Source organism: Artibeus jamaicensis, unplaced genomic scaffold (assembly GCF_021234435.1).
Source record: "Artibeus jamaicensis isolate MK-2021 breed Jamaican fruit bat unplaced genomic scaffold, CSHL_Jam_final contig_525, whole genome shotgun sequence".
In the NCBI taxonomy this organism is placed as follows: Eukaryota; Metazoa; Chordata; class Mammalia; order Chiroptera; family Phyllostomidae; genus Artibeus; species Artibeus jamaicensis.
In genome coordinates, this window is record NW_026521874.1 from 11163662 (window position 1) to 11185267 (window position 21606).

Consider the following 21606-nt stretch of genomic DNA (forward strand, 5'->3'; position numbering starts at 1 on the left):
GCCGCAAAGGATGGTGGGGAGCGCCTCCTTAAGCGGTACCACTCCGCGACCGCACTTGGGAGTGGAGGAGCGCAGGGCATTGTGGGGATGGTAGTTCTCAGACTCAGACCGCCAGCGGCCATTGAATTGTCGTGGGAGTTTCCCCAAATGTAAGAATTTAGAAGTGCCAAAGAGATCAACTGCTCCACCCCTCTCGTTTCTTTTTAGATTTTATTTATTTATTTTCGGAAAGTGGGGAAAGGAGGGAAAAAGAGGGAGAGGAACACCAATCGAGTGCCTTTTGCACGTCCCCAGATGGGGACGTGGCCCACGACCCAGGCACGTATCCTGACTGGGAATTCAATCGGCAACATTTTGGCTTGTAGGCTAGTGTTCAATTCACCGAGCCACACCAGCCAGAGCTCCAGCCTTTTCTTGAAGAGGAAATTGAGACCTATGGAGGGGAAATATTGCCTAAGGTCACACAGGGCGTTAATGCCTGAATTCCCAGGGTTTGATTTCATGCAGTTTCAGTATCACTCATTTATTCCAGGAATTCCAAAATCCATCTGGGAATCAGAAACAATTTAGTAAATCCGTTAAAATGCAGATTCTTGTGCCTAACCAAAAACTAACCAAATTAGAATCTCTTGGGAGGTGGGACTCAGGAATCTGCATTTCCTCAATATGCTGGGGTCTGGCTTCCACTCAGAGTATAGTCTTCGAGCCAGCAGCATGCATAATACGCAGGAGCTTGTTAGAGACGCAGAGTCTTGACTTCCGCTTAGCCCTACTTAATCACGACCTGCAGTTAAATAAGTTCTCTAGGATGTACAGCGAAGTTTGAGGGGCACTATCCTGGGTGATTCTGATGCACAGCTGGGTTTTTATAACTGTCTTATTCAAGTTCAAACCTCCAGCTTGTGAATCAACTGTGTCTTTTTTTTTTTTTTTTGACTTGATAAGCAAGCATCAGGCTTTGGGGTGGGGTGGGGGGAGGTCTGTAATACGAAACAACTTCTCGTCTGTTTTTGTTTTTACCCTCCCATTGTTATAAATAAATTTCAGTGGCCAAACCCCAGATGTGTCCTTTTTTCTTTCCCTAACTGCTAAAACCATTCCCTTCCACCTGGTATTACTATAACACTTGGAAAAGGTTATAAATTCCATTCCTTAAACAACAGAAAAAGTCCGTACTATTTTTTACAGTCATCCTTGCTCTCCCAGACCGCTTCCTTCTCAGCGTCTCTAGTTTTCACTCCCAGATTTGAGACACTTGAAGGGTTAAGCAATCACCTCTAGGACAAGCATTAACACCCTTGGAACGAAATGAACATCATCCAAAAGTGAATGAACAGACTTCATTTATTCCCAACTTGCTATAGCAAGGGAGTCAACCAACATTCCCTGCGTTTGGCAGAGACTCGAAGACAGGCAATGGGAAAATTTTCCAGTGGAGAGTCGAGAAGGCCTCAGGTATGCGCTCCGTTTAAAGTTGGACGCATAGGGTAGCTGGAGGCGGGCTGTCTAGAGGCAGGACTTCATCCTTTGTGATTGCTGGATAGCGTATTTGGCTTTCTCTGGTTGGTCTTGAGTTGGAAGGGGCGGGGTAGAGGAGAGATCAGGGAAGCTGGTAGTTATTGACTTAGTCCGGACAGTTTGGGGCTGATTGATGAACAGGTGGTGGTTTGGCTTCCGAAACTAGTGGCTACAGAGGTTGTGGGTCAGAATTCTGTTATCACGTATGGTCTAGTCCTTTGTATATCTAATCTTTCATACCCTTTCTCATCCCTCCACTGGCAGGGAGGGCTAGACTAACTCTTTACAAAAGTGGTGAAGACATGTGACCTCCCCAGCAGAGAACTGGAAGGAGTGATTGACAGGATGAGTCCTGGCTGAGAAGGCAGAACCGCACAGAGAGGTTTCCCAGAAGAAACTAGCTGAGTACAAATGGGACCCTTCTGACTTTCTTCTTGGAGAGGATGAGGGTGTCACTGTCCTTGATACCATAGCCCTCGAAAGCCAACCAATCCTGCAGGACCTGGCCTTGGAACTCCAGCTGTTGCTGATTTCGGAGGATCCCCTCCTTGTCTTCGATCTGCTGTTTCAGGCTCAGGACGAAGCTCTTGGGGTCGATGGCATAGGCGTGGCTCCCACCACCCGGATTCTTCACAAAGACCAGGATCTCGGAGGCCATGGTCTCCAGCAGAGAGATGCAAGTGTCGGAGAAGATCCCGAAATCGGCCAAGGAGCTGCAGCCATTGAGGAGCTGCCTCTCGCCACTGGGCTGCTGGAAGGACAGACGCTGCTGGCCAGAGTAGCCCTGCCTCCGACGGATCTTCTTTTTAACATTCTTTATTGTCTCATGAGGGTTCACAATGAGGATCAAGTCGGGGTAACCCCACTGCTCCACAGTCACCGTGATGTTTCGTGCAGTCTGCCAGGGAGAGAAGAAGGGGTGAGTCCACACTCCTCTCTTACATGTGGAAATTCCCTCCACCTGTCCTCTTTCCTTTCTTTTATTAATTTAATTTAATTTATTTCTTTAACTGATTCTAGAGAAAGGGGAAGGGAGAGAGAAAGAGAGGAAGAGAAACATCAACTTGAGAGAGAAACACTGAGTGGTTGCCTCTTGCACGTGCCCCAACTGGGGACTGAACTCACAACCCAGGCATGTGCCCTGACTGGGAACTGAACCTGCGACCTTTCGTTTTGCACACCATTCAGGGCTGTCCTCATCTTTTCAACAGCAGCAGCAGCAGCAGCAGCAGCAAACATTCAGGGAGTGCCAACCACCTTCTGGGCCCCATGTTGGGTGCCTTTTACAGCAGCCCCATGAGTGGTTGATTCTCCTATTATCCCATTTTACAGATAAGGACATTGTGATCAAACAGGGTGAAATGATTTACTGAACACCCCAGAGGTAGTGAGGAACAGAGCGGACATTTGAACCTGCTCCAAAGCCTGTCTTCCCCGATGAAGCCACACTCAAGGACCCGAGAGTCCCGGGTGGCTGAAGAACCCACCTGCAGGGTGCTGGGCAGGCCTGGCCCTCTAGCTGATCTTTTCTAGAAGGAACGGAGGCCCAGCATGCTCAAGTCTTTAGGTTTTTCAAGATAAAAATCTTTGCACAGCGGTGTGCCTGGTCAGGAAAAATCCAAAGGCATACACTTTCCAGCCCATCCGTGGGCATCATTTGTCTGGTGGGCTTAGTTCGTAGTCTCTGTGCCTTCTTAGAGAGCCTCTGGTGCTCCTTCTGCCTTTGCTCCTAGCAGGTGTTTGCTCCAGCTTTTGTTCTGGAACATGCACCAGCCCTTTGCCCCTAACCCCCCACCCCACCTTTTACCTAGACGGAGCACCCTCTGTTCTGAGTGTCTATATGCCTCCCTGGCTTTTAAGACCCACCTCAGGCCCTGTCTTCTTCAAGGAATCCTTGCTGGTGACTTCAAAGATAACATTTATTTTCCATTTCCGGAGCCCTACAAAGACCTGGGTGTCAGTCCGGTCACCTCTTAGGAGTGTGACCCAGGTCAATTAATTGACTTAGCCTCTCTGGGTCTCAGTTTCCTCATCTGTTAAATGATGATAATAACACTTGATATTTCTACTTTACAGAGTAATCCCTGGACAAGTGCTTTGTAAATTGAAAACTACAATGTGATTGAAATAGATTGTTATGGCCCTTGCCTGTACTATTGTAACCGGTGTGGCCAGGGAGAGCCCCAAATAGGAATTTGTAATGGGGTCCAGAGCTCAGGGTGTCCAGGAAATATTAATAATATATATATATATAGATTGTCCTCACCCCCGTCCCCCACAAGTCTGAACTGGGGGTTAGGACACGTGGAGCAGGGCCATTGAAAGTTGTTCTGCATAGCAACAGTTTTGCAAATAACTTCAGGCATGGTCATTTAACATACCTATAAGGTTTAACTGGTTTCATGGATATGTTAAATAGCTGTGGCCATGCTTTGAGCCAGGGGGATGGGAATGACTTCCACTCAGGATATAACCAGGAGGCAATTCCCCCTGCTTACAGCGCCTGTGTGAGAGCTTGGAGATGATTGGCTCCACGCCGTGAGGCCACACTTACCGGGACTTACTATGGCAGCCAAGAAAGACTGGAAAAATATGGGAATTCTGGCAGGTGTAACTGATTGTGGGAGGAGTCGGAAATGGGGCTGCAGAGGAAGATTGGTGCGGGGATTTAAACCCAGGCATAGTAACCATGCTGGGTGGTTGGGACCATGTGGTTTTGGTGAGAGTCAGGACCACATGGCTTTGGGGTGCTTTCTTTTGCCATGTAGCTTAGGAAGCAGGAGAGACCTTGCTGGGAAGGAAAGGGGTGAAAGGATTCTTGCTGGAGGGCCATGAGAAGGTGCCACATGGTTTTGGATTAACTGGAGACTGTGGCAGTGACACAGCTGATGGTGCCAGAACCGAGGGGCTGCCTGAGCCACGGACTCCTACTTCTTTTCCTGAGACGGTACCCCAGACTGTTCAGAGGGAGAAGGAAGGGCTGTGTGCATTTGTGGATGTTCTAAAGGACTTTAGTATTTTAATGAAGACATTAAGTCATTACTCTATGTCTATATAACTTTTAAAATAAATAATTCCTTTCCTTTTCACCAATCTCAGGCATTGAGAGACATCTTTCCCTGGCAGTGAGCAAGGCAAACCTAGTACGGCGGCGGGGGAGTGGGGGGGACTCCGAGGGGGGGGACTCCCGGAGCACAGGTGGGGGTCTGCTCAGTTATAGTATATCGTTCACCGCCCCAGGTCTGTTCTGCAATACTATAGGTTTGGCATCACATTGTATCATCTGCTATTGAGATTTTTTTGTTTTCTGAGTATGCTCTTTGGTAATTCTTTCTAGTAGTTTTTTTTTTTTCCTTCCCCAGAGTTTGGAGCAAGGAAATGTGTATTGATCGAGAAGGCCTAGCTCGAGAACACGAGATAACTTATTCTCCAATCCGTTTAAAGACAACTCCAAGTTCAGGTACCCTTCAGCAGCTTGGGCGAGTTAGTTTCGGAAACTATTGCCCTTGTGCCCCCACCCCCCACCTGCCCCAAGCCCCGAGCTGGCACAAAACAGCAGACTGAACTGACTTGCCTGGGGTCAGTTCAGGCAAGGAATGATTGGGAGCATGGAACCTGATTATCTGGTAGGGATGGGAAGAAGAAAGGAAAGGAGAACAAGAATTCGAACATAAATGTGAGGCTCAGAGAGCTGAATCATTTCCCCAAGTTCACAGAGCTGGCGGGTGGTGCAGCCAGGCCCCAGACTGCCTGACGCGAATGGCCAGTTGGCTCCACCAGTGCAGAAATTAAAAAGTAAACACTATGCATTAATCTCATTCTGGGCTTCAAGCCTCTGGCAGCAGCCTGGAGAGGAACCATTACCTTCACATTCCAGCTGGGGACTGGGGTCTCCTCGTTGTCATAGCAACAGTCCTGCTTCAGGCACTGGTTGGCCCTCTGAGCAACTATGTCCCATCTGTACCCTTCTGCCACATTGTGGGTAGGGTCAGCCGGATCCAGGATGATGGGCCTGCAACACAGGGAGAGGGTACCCAGACTCTTTTTGGCTTGGAGGCCCGCAAGCCACAGAAGAGGCTTCTCAGACATCATCTCTTCAAGCCCCTGAGCATCTGCTATGTCCAGAGCCCCCGACCTTCAGTCCAGGAGGTCCCAGAAACATGGCCGGAGAGTGACAGGATAGAGGCAATTAAATTTCCAAGAATTTCTTTGGGGGAGAGTTCTCTAGGTGTTTGTAAGGAATTTTGGTGATATGTGTGTGCACGTGAGAAGGGTGAGATGCCAAAGGGCATGCTGCAGCAGTAACAGATGGCCACTCAGATAGGTGGGCCTCTTCAGTTTAAAGACTTTCTTTTGCAGACAGGCTACCTAAGTTTGGTGCTAGAGCTGCCAAAATGCTTTGGATGAAGATAACAACACCTCCCCCGAGGTGCTAATATTAGAGGCACTGGGCCAAACCCTGTGTGAATTAACCTACTTTAATCCTTACAACAATCCCATGAGGTAGGGACTAGTATCCTTGTTGTTAACATCCCCATTTTACAGATGAGAAAACTGAGGCACAGACCTCCTAAGTTCTCTAAAGCAGCAGATGGGACTCCTCAACAGGGGAGAGGCTGGGCTGTCCCCATGTGTCTCTCCTCTGTATAAATAGTGAATGGATATTTTAAAGAATACAGACTTGGAGGGGGGCCAGGAGGTCTCCTTGGGTGGCTGGCATGGCCACAGATGTTAGACGCCAAGCCCACGATAAGAGCTGTGACTTTGGAGGGAAGCTTTGACTTTATCTGACGGAATGTGATCGCAGGCAGCTGGAGCGAATGAAACACTTCAGGCCCCATGCTTGCTGCTATCAACATCCTTGGCTCCCTGAAATTACCCTGTCGGGTAGAAGAGGCAGGCTGCTTGTGGGGTGGGGGTCCCCTGACCCACCAGGGGCCCAGTACCTCTCTCTTTGGAATTGTTTCCTAACACAGTCCTCGATGATTGGGTTCTCGAACGCATAGTGTCTGGTCCAGTAGATGCAGAGCGACTGGTACTTCTGCAGTAGCTCCATCACAGTGACAAGGCCTTCGTCCAAACTGAAATTCTCATCCTCCAGGGTCCCCATCTCCCAGGCGTAGATGGTCAGCAGCTCAAGGGCATAGAGAGGGGGCAGCATGGCCCTGGGGCACTTGGCTTTCACATACTGTTAAACCAGAGAGGAGAGGGAAAGAGAGACCCCCAAGATTCTGTGTCAGGATGCACAGGACGAAAAACTGGAAAGTCCAAGTTCCTGCCTTAGCTCTGCCATCACCAGCTGTTAATCTCAGCCAGGGCAGCTGGCTTCTCTTCCTGGCCTTAAATGCATTTCCCCATTTTAAAATTAAGAGGCCGGGTTAGTCCAGTTGCTTTCAAATTGTGCTTGACGTAAGTCCTGGAATGGACTTATGAAGCAGTGTCCCGAGCACTGAGCAGGATCCCAGCCTGCACAGTCATGAAAAAAGGAACTTAAAGTCGCTTTGTGACTAGATAGCCATCGTTCCGACATATCTTAAAGGGATACACAATTTCCCTTCACATTTTTTTCAATTACAGCCGACATTCAGTATTATCTTAGTTTTAGGTGTCATCTGGATATTTTTGAAATATACTTGGTACCTTGCAGACATACATGTGAAATCTAAAAAGCGGCTGCTAGGAATATATTCACTCAGTAATAATCATGATATGCAGGAACGCCACCAATCATGAATGCAGGAGTGGAAATTGGTGGGGATGGAATTAAATGAATCTTCCTCTTGTTACAAGTCCTTAATGGGCGAAGATGAATGTGCAGATGCGCCCATGAAATTGACATTAGCCAGTACTAGACTGGGTAACCGCGGCATTACAAGTACGTGTGTGCTGAACTTCTGTACATTCCTCGCTTTTCCCCTTCCTTTTGTTTTTCTTTCTCTCCCCCGACCTCCATTTCTCCTTGAGGCAGTTTGCTGAGATGACAGGTCTGGCCTCAGCATTTTCTTCCCTTCTCCTCCATCTCCTCTTCCTGCCCCCATCCCGGAAACCTGCTCACCTGCAGGTACCAGTGTTTTACCAGCCTCAAGAGGCTCTTCAGCTTGGTTGGCCGGTGTTTCACGAAGTTTCTCTGCAGCTCGCAGAAGGAAGGCGAGAAATTTCCAGGGTAACCACCGGCTTTAATCAGACTCACATAGACCTCAGGATGTGGCTGAGAGTTGGGAACAGAAGGCCCTGGGGTGGGAGGAAGCGAAGGGAGAGGGCTGAGTGGCCTGGGCCTGCGGAGCCTGATTATTCCCTGGAGTATTTATTTCTCTGGGGGAACCTGAGCCCTCATAGCCTACTAGAAGGAAGAGCTAAAAGAGAGATCAAAGTGGGTTTTCTAATTCTTAGGCCACTCAAGGACTGTTGTCCTCCCATAATGTGCCCAACACTTTCCCCTCATCTCTGCTTTGGATTTCTCAGATTTATTTGAACCCCCTGTCTCCGTAAGGGAGGACCAGGTCCAGGCGAGACAGCCAGGCTCTGTGAGTGCCTTTGCTGAGGGGTGTGCTATTGCGGCACGTGTCACACGTCACACGTCACAAGTCACAAATGCGCCCTGCCCAGTTGCTCTGTGAGTCCATTTGTAACATGATGTCCATTCTCTTCCCCACCGGCATTTCCTGGGACTGCCTGCTCTCCAACCCTTGTCTCAGGGACTGCTTCTGGAAAGGCCCAAAGGATGACAGCCCCAACCCCACCCTGAACCTGTAGTAGGTGCTACAGAAGCACCCAAGGTTACTCTTCTAACTCTTTCTCCTCTGTGGTCTTGCCTCCTTTTGCAATTATATATTTATCTGCGTGATTCTTTGAGAAATCTGTTTCCCAAGTTGAGCCACGTGACAGCCAGAGTTGGGTCACTCCTTGCGTTGCAGTCACCAGCCCCCCACATGACAGAGGTTAAAGGGGAGAATGTGGCCACGAATGAGAAGTGAGGCAGTTGTCGGCCTCTTGGGAAGGGCAAACACGTGAGTTGGGTGGGCTTCCTCTCCCCTTACCCAGGGCCCTGTAGGCAGGCACGATGGTGACAGTGACGAGCTCAGCAGTCCACCTGGTCTGGATGGTGAAGGTGAGAGCATCAGGGACTCCCTGCAACACTCCCAGGACCTCAAGTCCAAGGGCCAGCAAGTCCTGGCAAGTCCACAGCTTCTTCCTGATCATTCTTAGAACAGCCTGGTGGTGCTTGGCCTCCTGCTGGAAGCTGTGGAAGCAGCTCAGAAACACCACCAGCTCCACCTCTGCGCTGCTCCTGAGCACCGTGCCATTGCCGAAGGAGCCCACCTGCAGAACACAGAACCCGGTCACCCTGGGGCCACTCTCTGTGCCAGGCAATCCCTGAGGTCACCACACCCCTAAGGAATGGGTTGGTACCCATTTTTTTTAAAGATTTTATTTATTTATTTTTAGAGAGAGGAGAAGGGAGGGAGAAACAGTGGGAGAGAAACGTAGATGTGCAAGAGCTACAGAGATTGGTTGCCTCTAGCACACCCCCAACTAGGGACCCTGCCTATAACCCAGGCATGTGCCCTGACTGGGAATTGAACCAGCGACCTCTCAGTTTGCAAGCCGGCACTCAATCCACTGAGCCACACCAGCCAAGGTGGTACCTGTTCTTTACAGATGAGAAGACTGAGATGTCCAGAGGATAAGCCATAATAAGCATTGAAGGGGCTAGGAAGGAAAAGGAACCCTCTTTCACTGTGGGTAGGAATGTAAGCTGGTACAACCACTATGGAAACCGGTGCGGCATTTCTCAAAAAATTAAGAATTGAGTCACCATATAACCCAGCAGTCCCTGTTCTGGGTGTCTCCCTGAATAACTCGAACACATTTGTTCCCAAAGATACATGTACCCTATGTTCACTGCAGTGTTATTCACAGTGGCCTAGATGTGGAGACAACCAAAGTGCCCTTGGAAAAAGGATTGTGCTAAGATGTGGTGCATGTATCCAATGGACCACTACTCAGCCATGAGAAAAGATGAGATACTGCCATTCACAACTACCTGGATGTTGTCGTGAACCCAACACGGATGGATCTTTAGAGTATTATGCTAGGCCAAATAAGGGAGTCAGAAAAAGCTACGAACCACGTGATTTCGCTCTTGTGGGATATAAAACTGAAACTCACAGACAACAGCATGGTGGTTACCAAAGGGAAGGGGGTGGGGTAGTAAAGGGTAAAGGGGGCCAAATACATGGTGATGGAGGATGATTGGACTGTGGGCGATGATCATGCAATGCAATATATGATCATGTGTCATAGAAAGGTACACTTGAAACTTATACAACCCTATGAGTCAGTGTCACTTCAATAAGTTTAATAATAAAGAAGAGGATAAGCCACCTGCCCAGGGTGACAGGGGACACAGCCTGACTCCAGAGCCCATGATTCTTATTTCCTACACTCCGTCACTCTGAAACTCTGTCTTCTGACCTGCAGAGTTGTGTCTGCTCCAAGGAACTAGGAATGCTTACTCCCTAAGGTTTTTTTTGAGAATCTTGGGGGGTGGGCTGTCTGAGTAATTTTATGACATTAAAAAAGGGGTGCAGGATTGCCTGGTGGATAAGAACTGTGGGCTGCGGAACGGGGTAGCCTGACTTTGGCCTCGACTCTGGCCCTTGCTTTCCAGCTGTATGATCATTCTGAACCCTACATCTATAAAATGACGGTGCATGAGTCATTGGCTCCCTCGAAAGTTTAGATGAGGGAGTGCGTGCCAAAAGCTTGCTGTAATGACCGCCACGCAGAAGTCAGCTACGTGTTCCTCTCCCTCCTCTTTCTCTGGCTGACTCACATCATGCCTTCTGCTGCTTGGGATTCACTTTCCCCATCTGGATGGAAGGAGCCTGAGCCGGACGATTTGGGAAGGGGTCTTTTTGATGTTCTGAGATTCTGGGCTTACTTCCCTGTTGTCTCTAGCACACAAAAGCCCTGCAACTCTCTGGCCTTCCTTCTTTCTCACTCCAGTTCAAGAGGTGGAGTTGCTGAGGAGTGAACAAACAGAACGCAAGTCAGCCCCCCCTCCCAGTGGGTGAATCACTGCGGCTGCTGTGGGTTGAGCACTCATGCCTGGCATTCCTGAAAGCCCTTCATGCATACGACACCTTTTCATCCTCCCACCCACTGATTGAGGTAGGTACTAGTATAATTATACCCAAAGTGCAGATGAGAAAACTGAGGCAGTGGGGGTTCATCAACTTGCCATGGGCTCCTTGTCAGGAGTCAGAGTCAGTTAAAGAGTCAGAACCCAGGGTGCTGTTCTTTGAAGTCTTTCTTCCCTATGACCCTCGTCTATGAGCCAGACCCTGTTTCTGAGAAGGCGGATCACCTGCCATCTTTTTTCCCCTACCTCATTCTCTACTCGAGTTTAGACTCAGTGTTCTTGCCCCATGGGAGAGGGTTGGGGACGGTTCCCTGTGTGTGGACAGAGGCCACATCCCGCTGAAGGCCTTAACCAGTGATAAGAGACAGAGAGGAAAGAACTGGCTTCAGGACTTGCTTCAGTTCAAACCTGTTTAAACCCAACTCATTCAAGGGCAAGCATTCACTCATGTGGACCAGCCCAGCTCACCCGATTTTCAGGGTGGGGGGGGGGGGCTTGGAGGCCGATTGAAGTATTATTTCTCACTGGCTACTGCTCTTCAGATATTTCTATTATTGCATGGTTTCAAGGGGAGGAGTGGACATGGTCTGCGGGCAGAATTTGAGAGCTGGGTAAATGTCATTTCCTGCTGTCCACACTCATTCTGTTTGTAGCATCCTCCTGTTGGCAGGCTTCCCCCTCCCGTCCGCTACTTCATTGTCAGGGTTGTCAAGGGGGTGGTCTGGGAGGGTCTGCTTGACTCTTACTGGTGCCCAAGACCGAAGAGATAGCTCAGGCAAGAATTTATAATGATACTTTTTTTTGGAGCATTTACTATGTGCTAATCATTTAGCCTGCTTCCCCGTTTGCTTGATGAGGCAGAGATGCAGCCGCTGCTGCCCTTCCCCCCCTGCAGACGAGAAGGCAGAAGGTTTCAGAGCTATGATGGTAAATCTGCAGTCACAGAGCCGGTAAGGGAAGAAGGCAAGACTCACACTTAGGCCTGTCTGACGTCAAGATGTGTGGTTTCCCACTTCTAGATCCTTCCCTGAGGCCCCTGGAGATAGATCTAGAGCCCTGGGCTGGAAACCAGAATTTGGGGGTGGGGGGAGGGTTCTTAATGTGAGTCTTGTCTTTGCCACCGCTTTCTGTGTGACCTTGGGACATCTCTTACCCTCTCTGGGCCTCGGTTTCCTTCATGTTTAAATGAGGGATTGACTGAGGCTGTTGGGTTCTCCATGGTCTTTCTAGTTTTGACCCTCTCGAGTTTTGATCCTAGGAGGTGACATGAAGCAGCTGGAGGAAGGGCCTGGAGCCTTGGCTGTGGAGTCAGATAGACCCTGGTTCAAATCCCGGCTCTACCACGAGCTTGTGATATTGCGTAAATTACTTCACCTTTCTGTGCTTTCATGAAAAAAAAAACTTTTTACTACCGCAAAAATTTAAATGTAGAAAGAAAACACCATGAACTCCTGCATCCAGTCATTTAGAGTCAACAAGTCTCAGCTCCTTACCATATTTGCTTCATCTAAACCACAATGAAGTAAATGACACACGCCACGAATCTGTGTCCCTAAATACTTGAGCATTTGTGTCCAATGGGAGAGAACATTTCTGCCATAAGCACAAAACTATTACACCTAACAATACCAGCAATGATTCCCTTAGATCGCCTGATATCCAGGTCATGTTTCTAAACAATATTTTATGGGTGAACTATTCACACCAGGAGCCAGTCAAAGACCTTGCTTTGCATTTGATTATTATGAATCATAAGTCCCTGAGCCTCCACTTTGCTCATCTGAAAAAGGGGAAAGGAATAGTACCTACCTCACAGGATGCACAAATTAGAGATAATGTATTTTAAGGGGTTAGGCTAGAGCACCCACAAAACTGAGCGATTATTAGCTTCTTCCCAGTTCATTCTCCTGGAGGCAGCAATATGCTGGGGTGTGGGCAACTAAGGTGGGATGTCCTGAGATGTCAGCGCTATGGGCTAGGGATACGGAGGCAAGAGACCCCCAGAAACCTCAGAAGGAGGATACGGACCCTCCTTCTGGGCTTGCCCAGCCCTGGCCCGGGGCTGGAGAAGACCAGTCTCACCTTCAGCACCTTCAGCACTTGCACCTCCTGGTCCAGCCCGTCTTCCCCCTGGAGGGCCTCTGCCCTCAGGAACTGCTCCACGGTCCGCACAGCATCCAGCACCTCTTCTTTCCATTCCCGGTTGGGCTGCAGCCACTGGGCCACGAAGGAGTCCAGCCTGGAGGCAGGGATGCCATACAGCTCCGGGGACAGTGCCATCTCTGTCCGAGAGTAGCACTGCTAGACACATATATAGCCACACACCCAGCCCCTGGCATCCTTTCCCTTCTTTAAGGAAGCTCCTCCTCAGTTATCCTCTTGCACCTGTTGGGATAAAGGACCACCGTGGGGAGGAAACCAGGAGTGACTGGGCTGATCTGGGGCATCTTTTGTGGAGACAGGGGTCTCCTCACTGTGGCAGAGGCGCTAAGAGACACTGAGCCAAGGCTGGAAAGTCTGGGGCCACCTTAACAGGCTTGGCTTCTGGCCCACCTTTCTGCTATTGCTTTCGATTCTCCACTCTTTGAGTTTCCATTCGATGACGTTTGGAAACTGAAATTGGCTTGAGTGTGGCCCTTAGAGGAGGTGACTTTCCCAGTAGGTAGGAGTTGGATGCCACTGTGTCACCCAGTCACCCCACCTTGACATACAAACTGAGGTACAGAAGAAGGGGCTTGTCCACCGTCGGGATGAGCAAGTCAGACAGGAGAATTCTGAGCAAGTCACAACTCTCAAGTCAGACAGGACAGATTTATTAATTTTTTAAAATTTAAATATGTTTCACTTTTTTTCTGTGTTAGTTTACATTCATTATTATTTTGTATTAGTTTCAGCTGGACAGCACAGTGGCTAGACAATCATACCATCTACAGAGTGTTTCCCCTGGTGGTTTGAGCCCACCCGGCACCATGTGTGGTTATTACAACATTATTGATGGGATCTCCTATGCCGGACTTCACGTCCCCGTGACTGCTTTGTAACCGCTAATCTGTACTTCTCAGTCCCTTCACCTTTGTCACCCAGTCCCCCAGCCCCCACCCCTTGTGGCAACCGTCGGTCTGTTCTCTGTGTCTATGAGTCTGTTTCTGTTTTGTTTGTTTATTTTGTTCTTTAGATCCTACATGCCAGTGAGATCATATGATGTTTGGCTTTCTCTGACTTATTTCACTGAGCTTAATGCCCTCTAGGTCCATCTGCGTTGTCACAAATGGTAAGATTCCATTCTTTTTTATGGCCAAGTCATATTCCATTGTATATATGTACCACCGATTTTTAAGATATATATGTATATAATCTTTATTATATTTTTTCCATTAAAACACAGATTTTTAAAAAATCCACTTATCTACTCATGGGCACTTGGGTTGCTTCCATAGCTTGGCTATTGAAAAGGACACTGCAATGAACACAAGTGTGCATATATTCTTTCAAATTAGTGTTTTGGGGTTTCTTTAGATATATGCGCAGAAGTGGAATTGTTGAGTCATAGGGCAGTCCCTTTTTAAAATTTTTTGAAAATATATTTATTTATTTATTTTTAGACAGGGGGGAAGGGAGGGAGAAAGAGAGGAAAAGAAACATCATTGTGTGGTTGCCTCTCTCATGCCCCCTACTGGGGACCTGGTCCACAGCCCAGGCATGTGCCCTGACTAGGAACTGAACTGGCGGCTGTTTGGTTCGCAGGCCATTAGGTTGGTGCTCAATCCACTGAGCCACACCTGCTAGGGCCATTTTTAATTCTTCTGAGGAACCTTCATACTGTTTTCTACAGTGGCTGCACCAATCTGCATTCTCTTCAATAGTGCACAAGGGTTCTCTTTTCTCCACATCCTTGCCAATGCTTGTTTGTTGATTTACTGATGCTAACCATTATGGCAGATGTGAGATGATATCTCATTGTGGTTTTAATTTGCATTTCTCTAATGATTGGTGACATTGAACATATTTTCATATATCTATTTGCCATTGTATGTCCTCTTTGGAGAAGTGTCTATTCAATTGCTTTGCCCATTTGTAAATGGAGTTGGGTTTTGGTTTTGGGGTGTTTTTTTGTGTTGAGTTATATGAGTTCCTTATAAATTTTGGATATTAACCTCTTATCAGACATATCATTGGTGAATATCTTCTTCCATTGAGTGGGTTGTCTTTTTATTTTGTTGACAGTTTCCCTTGCTGTACAAAAACTTTCCAGTTTGATGTAGTTCCATTTGTTTATTTTTCCTTTTGTTTCCTTTACCTGAGAAGATATATCAGGGGAAAAAAATGTTACTAAGATAAATGTAAAAGAGATTTTACTGTCTATGTTTTCTTCTAGGCATTTTATGGTTTGGAATCTTACATTTAAAAGTTTACTCCATTTTGTGTTTATTCTTGTAAATGGTGTAAGGAGGTAGCTGAGTTTCATTTTTCTTGCATCTATCAGTCCAATTTTCTAAATGCCATTTATTGAACAGACTCTTTTTACCTCATTATATGTTCTTGCCTCCTTTATCAATGATTAATTAATTATATAGACATGGGAATACTTCTGGACTCTCTATTCTATTCCATTGATTTATTACATCTGCTTTTATGCTGGTACCATGCTGTTTTGATTACTATAACATTGTAATATAGTTTGAAATCAGATAGTATGATATCTACAATTTTGTTCTTCTTTCTTGAGATTGCTGTGGTTATTCTGGGTCTTTTATGGTTCCATAAAAATTTTTGGATTATTTGATCTAGTTCTGTGAAATATACCATTGGCATTTTGATAGGAATTGCATTGGATCTATAGGTCACTTTGGGTAATATGAACATTTAAGCAATGATAATTCTGTTTTGTGAACATAGTATTTGCCCTATTTATTTGTATCTTCTTCAGTGCCTTATAATTTTCCAAGTACAGATCTTTGATCTCTGTGGCTAAATGTATTCCTAGGTGTACAGGTCTTTGACCCCCTTGGTTACATGCATTCCTAGGTATTTTATTTTATTTTTGATACAATTGTAAATAGATTGTTTTCTTAGTTTCCCTTTTTGCTAGCTTATTATTGGTATGTAAAAATGCAACTGATTTGTGGATATTTATTTCATATCCTGCTCCTTTACTGAATTTATGTATTAGTTCTAGTAGTTTTTGGTGGAATCTTTAGGGTTCTTTATAGAATGTCATATCATCTTCCAGACAGAACAGACTTTAATTTCCAGTCAACCTTTTACAGACTCCTAACCTCCCTGGCTCTCCCATAATTTATCCACAAATGGGTCTAATAATAACACCATGCCCCACTGGTTGTCATGTACATTAAGTGTAAGAACATTGAGTAGAGAAAACATTTGGTAAATGCAAGTATTATTCATTTACTAATTATCTACTGAGTGTCTTCTAGGTGCCAGACAGTGTGTTAAGAAGACAAAATAAGATGCGTTCCTGCCCCAAGGGACCCCTAGAGCAGTGGAGGAGACAGACAAGAGACTCTGAGGATGATGTGTTCCAGGTAGAAAAAAAGAGCATGGAAACCTTGTAGAAAGCTGGGCAGAAGAGTTTCTTTGTTTTGTTTTGTTTTGTTTTTTAATTATTTATTGATTTGAGAGAGAAGAAGAGCAAGGTGGGAGGAGAGAGAGAGAGATCGATTTGCTGTTCCACTTATTTATGCATTCATTGGTTGCTCCTTGTATGTGCCCTAACCAGGGGTCTCAGGCCAAAGCAGGCACAGGTGACCTCTCCCTGGTCACAGCCCCTGAGCTCCGGTCCAGCTGAGCCACAGTTGCCCTCTGCCTGTGGGAGGCAGCAGCTCACCCCCTGTGAGCCACCAGGGCAGAGCCTGTCCCCGTGTGGCAGATGCTGGCAGAGCCCGGCCCAAACCTTGCTGGCACAGGTGGGCAACTTCCTCCTGCTGGTGGGACAACTGAGAAGTGCGTTCCACATCCCCACCCCCAGACCCCCAGGGGACACCTGCCCATCAGCACCCCTAACGGTGCACTGTCACCCAAATAAACCACTTGCCCTGGTGCCCTGGACTCAGGCTCTGCTTCTTGGGGAGCCCAACCCAAGACACCCCTCCTTCCTACAATCACTGGCTCAGAGGAGGTGGACTTGCTCAGAGCACCCGTTGGCCCCTTGGGTGTCTCGACACAGTGAAGAGACACATCCTGTGGGGTCAATGGACACGGCCTTTCCCCCTCCCATGACTGAGGGCTGGTCAGATGGCCACTGTCCAGAAGGAGCGTGTATTGTTTGGGGTATGGGTTGTAACTCCCTCCTTATCTCCTTTTGGGAGTGGCTTCTTGTCCCGTGACTGCTTCTTGACCCTTTTACACAGTGAGGTAATGTAGTTTAGAGCCACATTGTCCGGGATCCCTAATAATGAGCCTGAGACTGGAGGAGGCGTGGTGTCTGTTGCACCGACTTGTGGTCATTGGTGCACTCCCTTGTAATGTGAGTAATAATCGGCATGTTCCCATCTGCTAGTCCACCGGCTCATTTTTTTTGGAATATCACGAGTGCTTAAGCACCTTCCCAGCTTGTGCTACACACCCCGTTGTGAAATGGGTCTGCAACACAGACCACCCAGTCGATGGGAGGTCCCAGCATTTCTTCCCAGGTACTGGCTGTGCCCTCCTGACTTGAGATTTTTTTTTCTCTTTAGTGAAATTTGAAGACTATTCTGAGACTTCCAGTGGGCCACTGGCTATGTTACTTCTCTTCCACAATTCCAGTTCCACATGCCACCAGCATCCCTCACTGAAGTCAGAAATCAGCATCATCCCAGCAGCCCGCTCTGCCCAGTCCAGCAGGTCACCAAGCTCGTCAACACAAATCCCCGCAAAGCTCTTAGGTTCACCACCTCCTCTCCATCCCCACTGCCACCACCATCTGGGGAACCTTCGTTGCCCACATGAAGACAGCAATGGTGTCCTACACGGGTCTCCCTGCCCCTGGTCCTGCCCCTCCATCTTATTCTCCACAGCGCAGCTAAAATGCCGTTTTAAAGATTCAGATCTGATCCGCCGTTCTCTTGCTTCTAAAGCCAAACCCCGTGTGCTGGCGTTCAGTGCTGGTCAAAACCTCGCCCCTCCCCCCGTTCCCTTAAAAAATGCCTTTGCTGAGTTCAAAAGCATCCCAAACACTAAAGTCCCCTAAAGTCCTGGTGATTGTCCTCATTTACAGCTGAAATCCCTCTTCCAGTGCATCCTGCCGTCCTTATTTGGAGTTAAGAATCCTGAAGGAGCAAAATACATTCCTAGGAGCAAGCTATGTTTGTTATTTTCATGTTCTGACCCTCCTCTAGAGAGATGTTTCATTTGTACTTGGGTAAACTGCACACCCCTTCTATCCTCACTGCATTATCCAGGGCTTCAGTGTGCTGATAAAGCAGGTCTGCCTTCTACTGCAGATTGGAACCAAATACGACATCAGTTTTCAGAGATCAACATGCAATGTTGAGATGCAATGTAAAATCTAATAATCAACCCTGGCTGGTGTAGCTCAGTGGATTGAGCGCGGGCCTGTGAACCAGAGAGTTGCTGGTTCAATTCCCAGTCTAGGGCACATGCCTGGGTTTCGGGCCAGGTCCCTGGTCGGGAGTGAGTGAGAGGCGACCATACATTGGTATTTCTCTCCCTCTCTTTCTCCCTCCCTTCCCTTCTCTCTAAAAGTAAATAAATAAAATCAGTAGAAATAAAAAATAAAATCTAACAATGTCTGTATTCCTTATGTATTTACACAACTGTAATATAGAATAAATTTTCATAAGAACAAGGTCATTGTACAACTCTAAAGGGTCGGTGGCAGGGTGGTGAAGGCATGACCCAGCTGTCACTGGGTCCTCACCTCTGTGCTCTCTGCTACCCTCCCTCCAGTGGTCTCAGAGATTTAGTGACTGCACTCAGCACGATGCAAAGTCAGAGCAGCGACTCCCCAGCCAGCCAGCTCAGTCCCTCTCCAGACGGAGACCTTGGTCACTTAACTACGTGCTAGGAGTTCACTGTGAACATGAATGTTGCACAGCAGATGCTGGTTCTAAGTAAAACCTTTCACCAAAACTCTAGCACGGAAGGATTAGAGAACCTAAGCAGTTGGGAGCAAATCTTTGCTCCTGAAATGCCACGCAAAAATGACCTGCCAAAACAAATGACCACCAAAACAAATGACCTGCCACCTTGACTTCTGTTGTTACGGTTCAGCTCTTGTGTTCATTTGATAATGGTATAGCTTAAGTTTCTTTTATAATTTCAGCAGAAGGAAACTATTATTGCAATCACTGAAATGGGAAGATGGAGAATTCCCATTGACTTGGGTACTTGATGATACAAACACAACAAAATTCCTGAATCAGCGATAGAAAGAAGGAAAGTAATTACACACAGCATATTCTCTTTAAACAATTGCTTATTCTCTCCTTCCTTCCTTCCTTCCTTCCTTCCTTCCTTCCTTCCTTCCTTCCTTCCTTCCTTCCTTCCTTCCTTCCTTTCCTTCCTTCTTTGTGTGACCCGGTTTTTTTTTTGTTGGGCATTTAAGCTGCTTTCTTTTAAAAATATATATTTTGCTGATTATGCTATTACAGTTGTCCCATTTCCCCTCTTTTATTCCCCTCCACCCTGCATACCCCCTCCCACCTGCATTCCTCCTCTTTAGTTAAAGTCCATGGGTCATACATACAAGTTCTTTGGCTTCTACATTTCCTATACTATTCTTAACCTCCCCGTCTGTCTTCTACCTACCATTTTATGCTACTTATTCTTTGTACCTTTTCCCCCTCTCTTCCCCTCCCACTCCCCCAATGATAACCCTCCATGTGATCTCCATTTCTGTGAATCTGTTCCTATTCTAGTTGTTCACTTAGTTTGTTTTTATCTTTTCTTTAGGTTCAGTTGTTAATAGCTGAGTTTGCTGTCATTTTACCATTCATATTTTTTTATCTCCTTTTTCTTAGATAAGTCCATTTAACATTTCATATCAGAAGGCCTGGGTGATGATGAACTCCTTTAACTTGACTGGACTCCTTCCCATTATCTGGGAAGCACTTTATCTGCCCTTCCATTCTAAATGAAAGCTTTGCTGGATAGAGCAATCTTGGATGTACGTCCTTGCCTTTCATAACTTGGAATACTTTTTTCCAGCCCCTTCTTGCCTGCAAGGTTTCTTTTGAGAAATCAGCTGACAGTCTTATTGGAACTCCTTTGTAGGTAACTGTCTCCTTTTCTCTTGCTGCTTCTAAGATTCCCTCTTTATCTTTAATCTTGGGTAATTTAATGATAATGTGCCTTGGTGTGTGCTTCCTTGGGTCCAAATTCTTTGGGACTCTCTGAGCTTCCTGGACTTCCTGGAAGTCTATTTCCTTTGCTAGATTGGGGAAGTTCTCCTTCATTATGTTGTCAAATAAGTTTTCAATTTCTTGGTCTTCTTCTTCTCCTTCTGGTACCCCTATGATTCGGATGTTGAAACATTTAAAATGGTCTGGAGGTTCCTAAGCTTTTCCTCATTGTTTTCAATTCTTGTTTCTTTATTCTGTTCTGGCAGAATGCTTCTTTCTTCCTTCTGGTCCAAACCACTGATTTGAGTCCCGGTTTCCTTCCCTTCACTCATGGTTCCCTGTGCATTTTCCTTTATTTCACTCTTAATAGCCTTAATTTTTTCCTCTAATTTGCAGCCATATTTAACCATTTCTGTGAGCATCCGGATCATGAGTATTTTGACAACTGTGCATCTGATAAGTTGGCTATCTCTTTGTCACTTAGTTGTATTTTTTTCTGGAGTTTTGATCTGTCCTTTCATTTGGGCCATATATATATATATTGTCTCAGTGCATCTGTTACGTAGTGAGGGGTGGAGCCTTTAGTGTTCACCTGGGTGGGGCAACCCACATAGCTGTGTTGTGATGCTGTATATGGGGATGGGGTCCAAGAGGGAATGGCGACACTTGCTTGGCTCCCTGACAGCTTTCAGTCACTTACCCCACTACCCACAAGCAAATTGGGCCCTCCTGGTGCCGATTCCTAGTGGGTGGGCTTGCGTATGTTCTACGACGCTGTTGGTCTCTCCAGCAAACTGCTGTGAGGCTGGGAGTTTCTCCCGCTGCTGACTCAGCCTGCACAGGTGTTTTCAATCAGAGGTTTGAGACTTTATTTCCCGGCGCTGGAACCCTGGGATGCGGGGTCTGTTGGGTTCCCCAGTTGTTCCTCCCAGTTTATCCACACATGAATGAAGGACTGCCTGGTTCACCAGCCGCCGCCTTGCTGACAGTCCTCTCTGTCCGGCTACACGTCTCCACCCCTCCTACCCGGTTTGGGTGAGTGTTTCTTCTTTAACTCCTTAGTCGTCCGACTTCCAGACAGTTCTGTTTTGTGGCAGTTCTGGTGTTTTTTTGTTTTTAAATTTTGGGTTGTGCAGGGAGGCACAGTGTGTCTACCTATGACTCCATTTTGGCCAGAATTTCTGTTGTTTTTAAAGATTTTATTTATTTATTTTTAGAGAGGGGGAAGGGAGGGAGAAAGAGAGAGAAACATCAATACATGGTTGCCTCTCACGTGGCCCCCACTGGGGACCTGGCTCGCAACCCAGGCATGTAATCTGACTGGTAATCAAACTGGCAACCTTTTGGTTTGCAGCCTGCACTGAATCCACTGAGCTATACCAGCCAGGGCTCCTTTTGTTTCTTTTGCTCATAGTTTTAGCAAAGAGAATTTGACATAAATAGTTAAAAGATGAGCAGCAGAGGAAAGAAGAGATAAAGCTAGGCACTCAATAATCCACAAAATATTAGACTACATGATTTTGAGGGTCCAGCCCACTTTTCTAAGACACTGTTTTTCAGAATAATATTCATAGCTAACATCTCAATCACTTGCAATATATGATATCAATTACATGCATGAGCTCATTCAATCCTCTAACA

General features: G+C 46.8%; 1 protein-coding gene and 1 long non-coding RNA gene across 2 annotated transcripts; one reads left to right on the top strand and one right to left on the bottom strand.

The window, feature by feature from the left end:
- Nucleotides 1-1326: 1326 nt before the first annotated feature.
- OASL (2'-5'-oligoadenylate synthetase like) lies at nt 1327-13173 on the bottom strand. The gene is made up of 6 exons (XM_037156229.2): nt 12746-13173; nt 8556-8838; nt 7574-7749; nt 6465-6706; nt 5383-5530; nt 1327-2416 (listed from the first exon to the last, which is right to left on the bottom strand). The coding sequence occupies exons 1-6, from the start codon at nt 12941-12943 to the stop codon at nt 1916-1918; spliced, it is 1548 nt and encodes a 515-aa protein (XP_037012124.2). The 5' UTR covers nt 12944-13173; the 3' UTR covers nt 1327-1915.
- Nucleotides 13174-13313: 140 nt separating this feature from the next.
- Nucleotides 13314-17738, top strand: LOC128628094 (uncharacterized). The gene is made up of 3 exons (XR_008392426.1): nt 13314-13382; nt 16099-16206; nt 17359-17738. It is a non-coding gene; the product is annotated as an uncharacterized LOC128628094 (long non-coding RNA).
- Nucleotides 17739-21606: the final 3868 nt, after the last annotated feature.

Bases quoted from the DNA above. Each gene is read 5' to 3' on its own strand.
- OASL (XM_037156229.2), bottom strand. From the start codon at position 12,943: ATGGCACTGTCCCCGGAGCTGTATGGCATCCCTGCCTCCAGGCTGGAC. The intron at 7,750-8,555 runs GTAAGGGGAGAG...CTCCCACCCCAG, and splicing joins GCCTGCCTACAGGGCCCTGG to GGCCTTCTGTTCCCAACTCT. The intron at 2,417-5,382 runs GTAATGGTTCCT...TCTCCCTGGCAG, and splicing joins TCCCCAGCTGGAATGTGAAG to ACTGCACGAAACATCACGGT.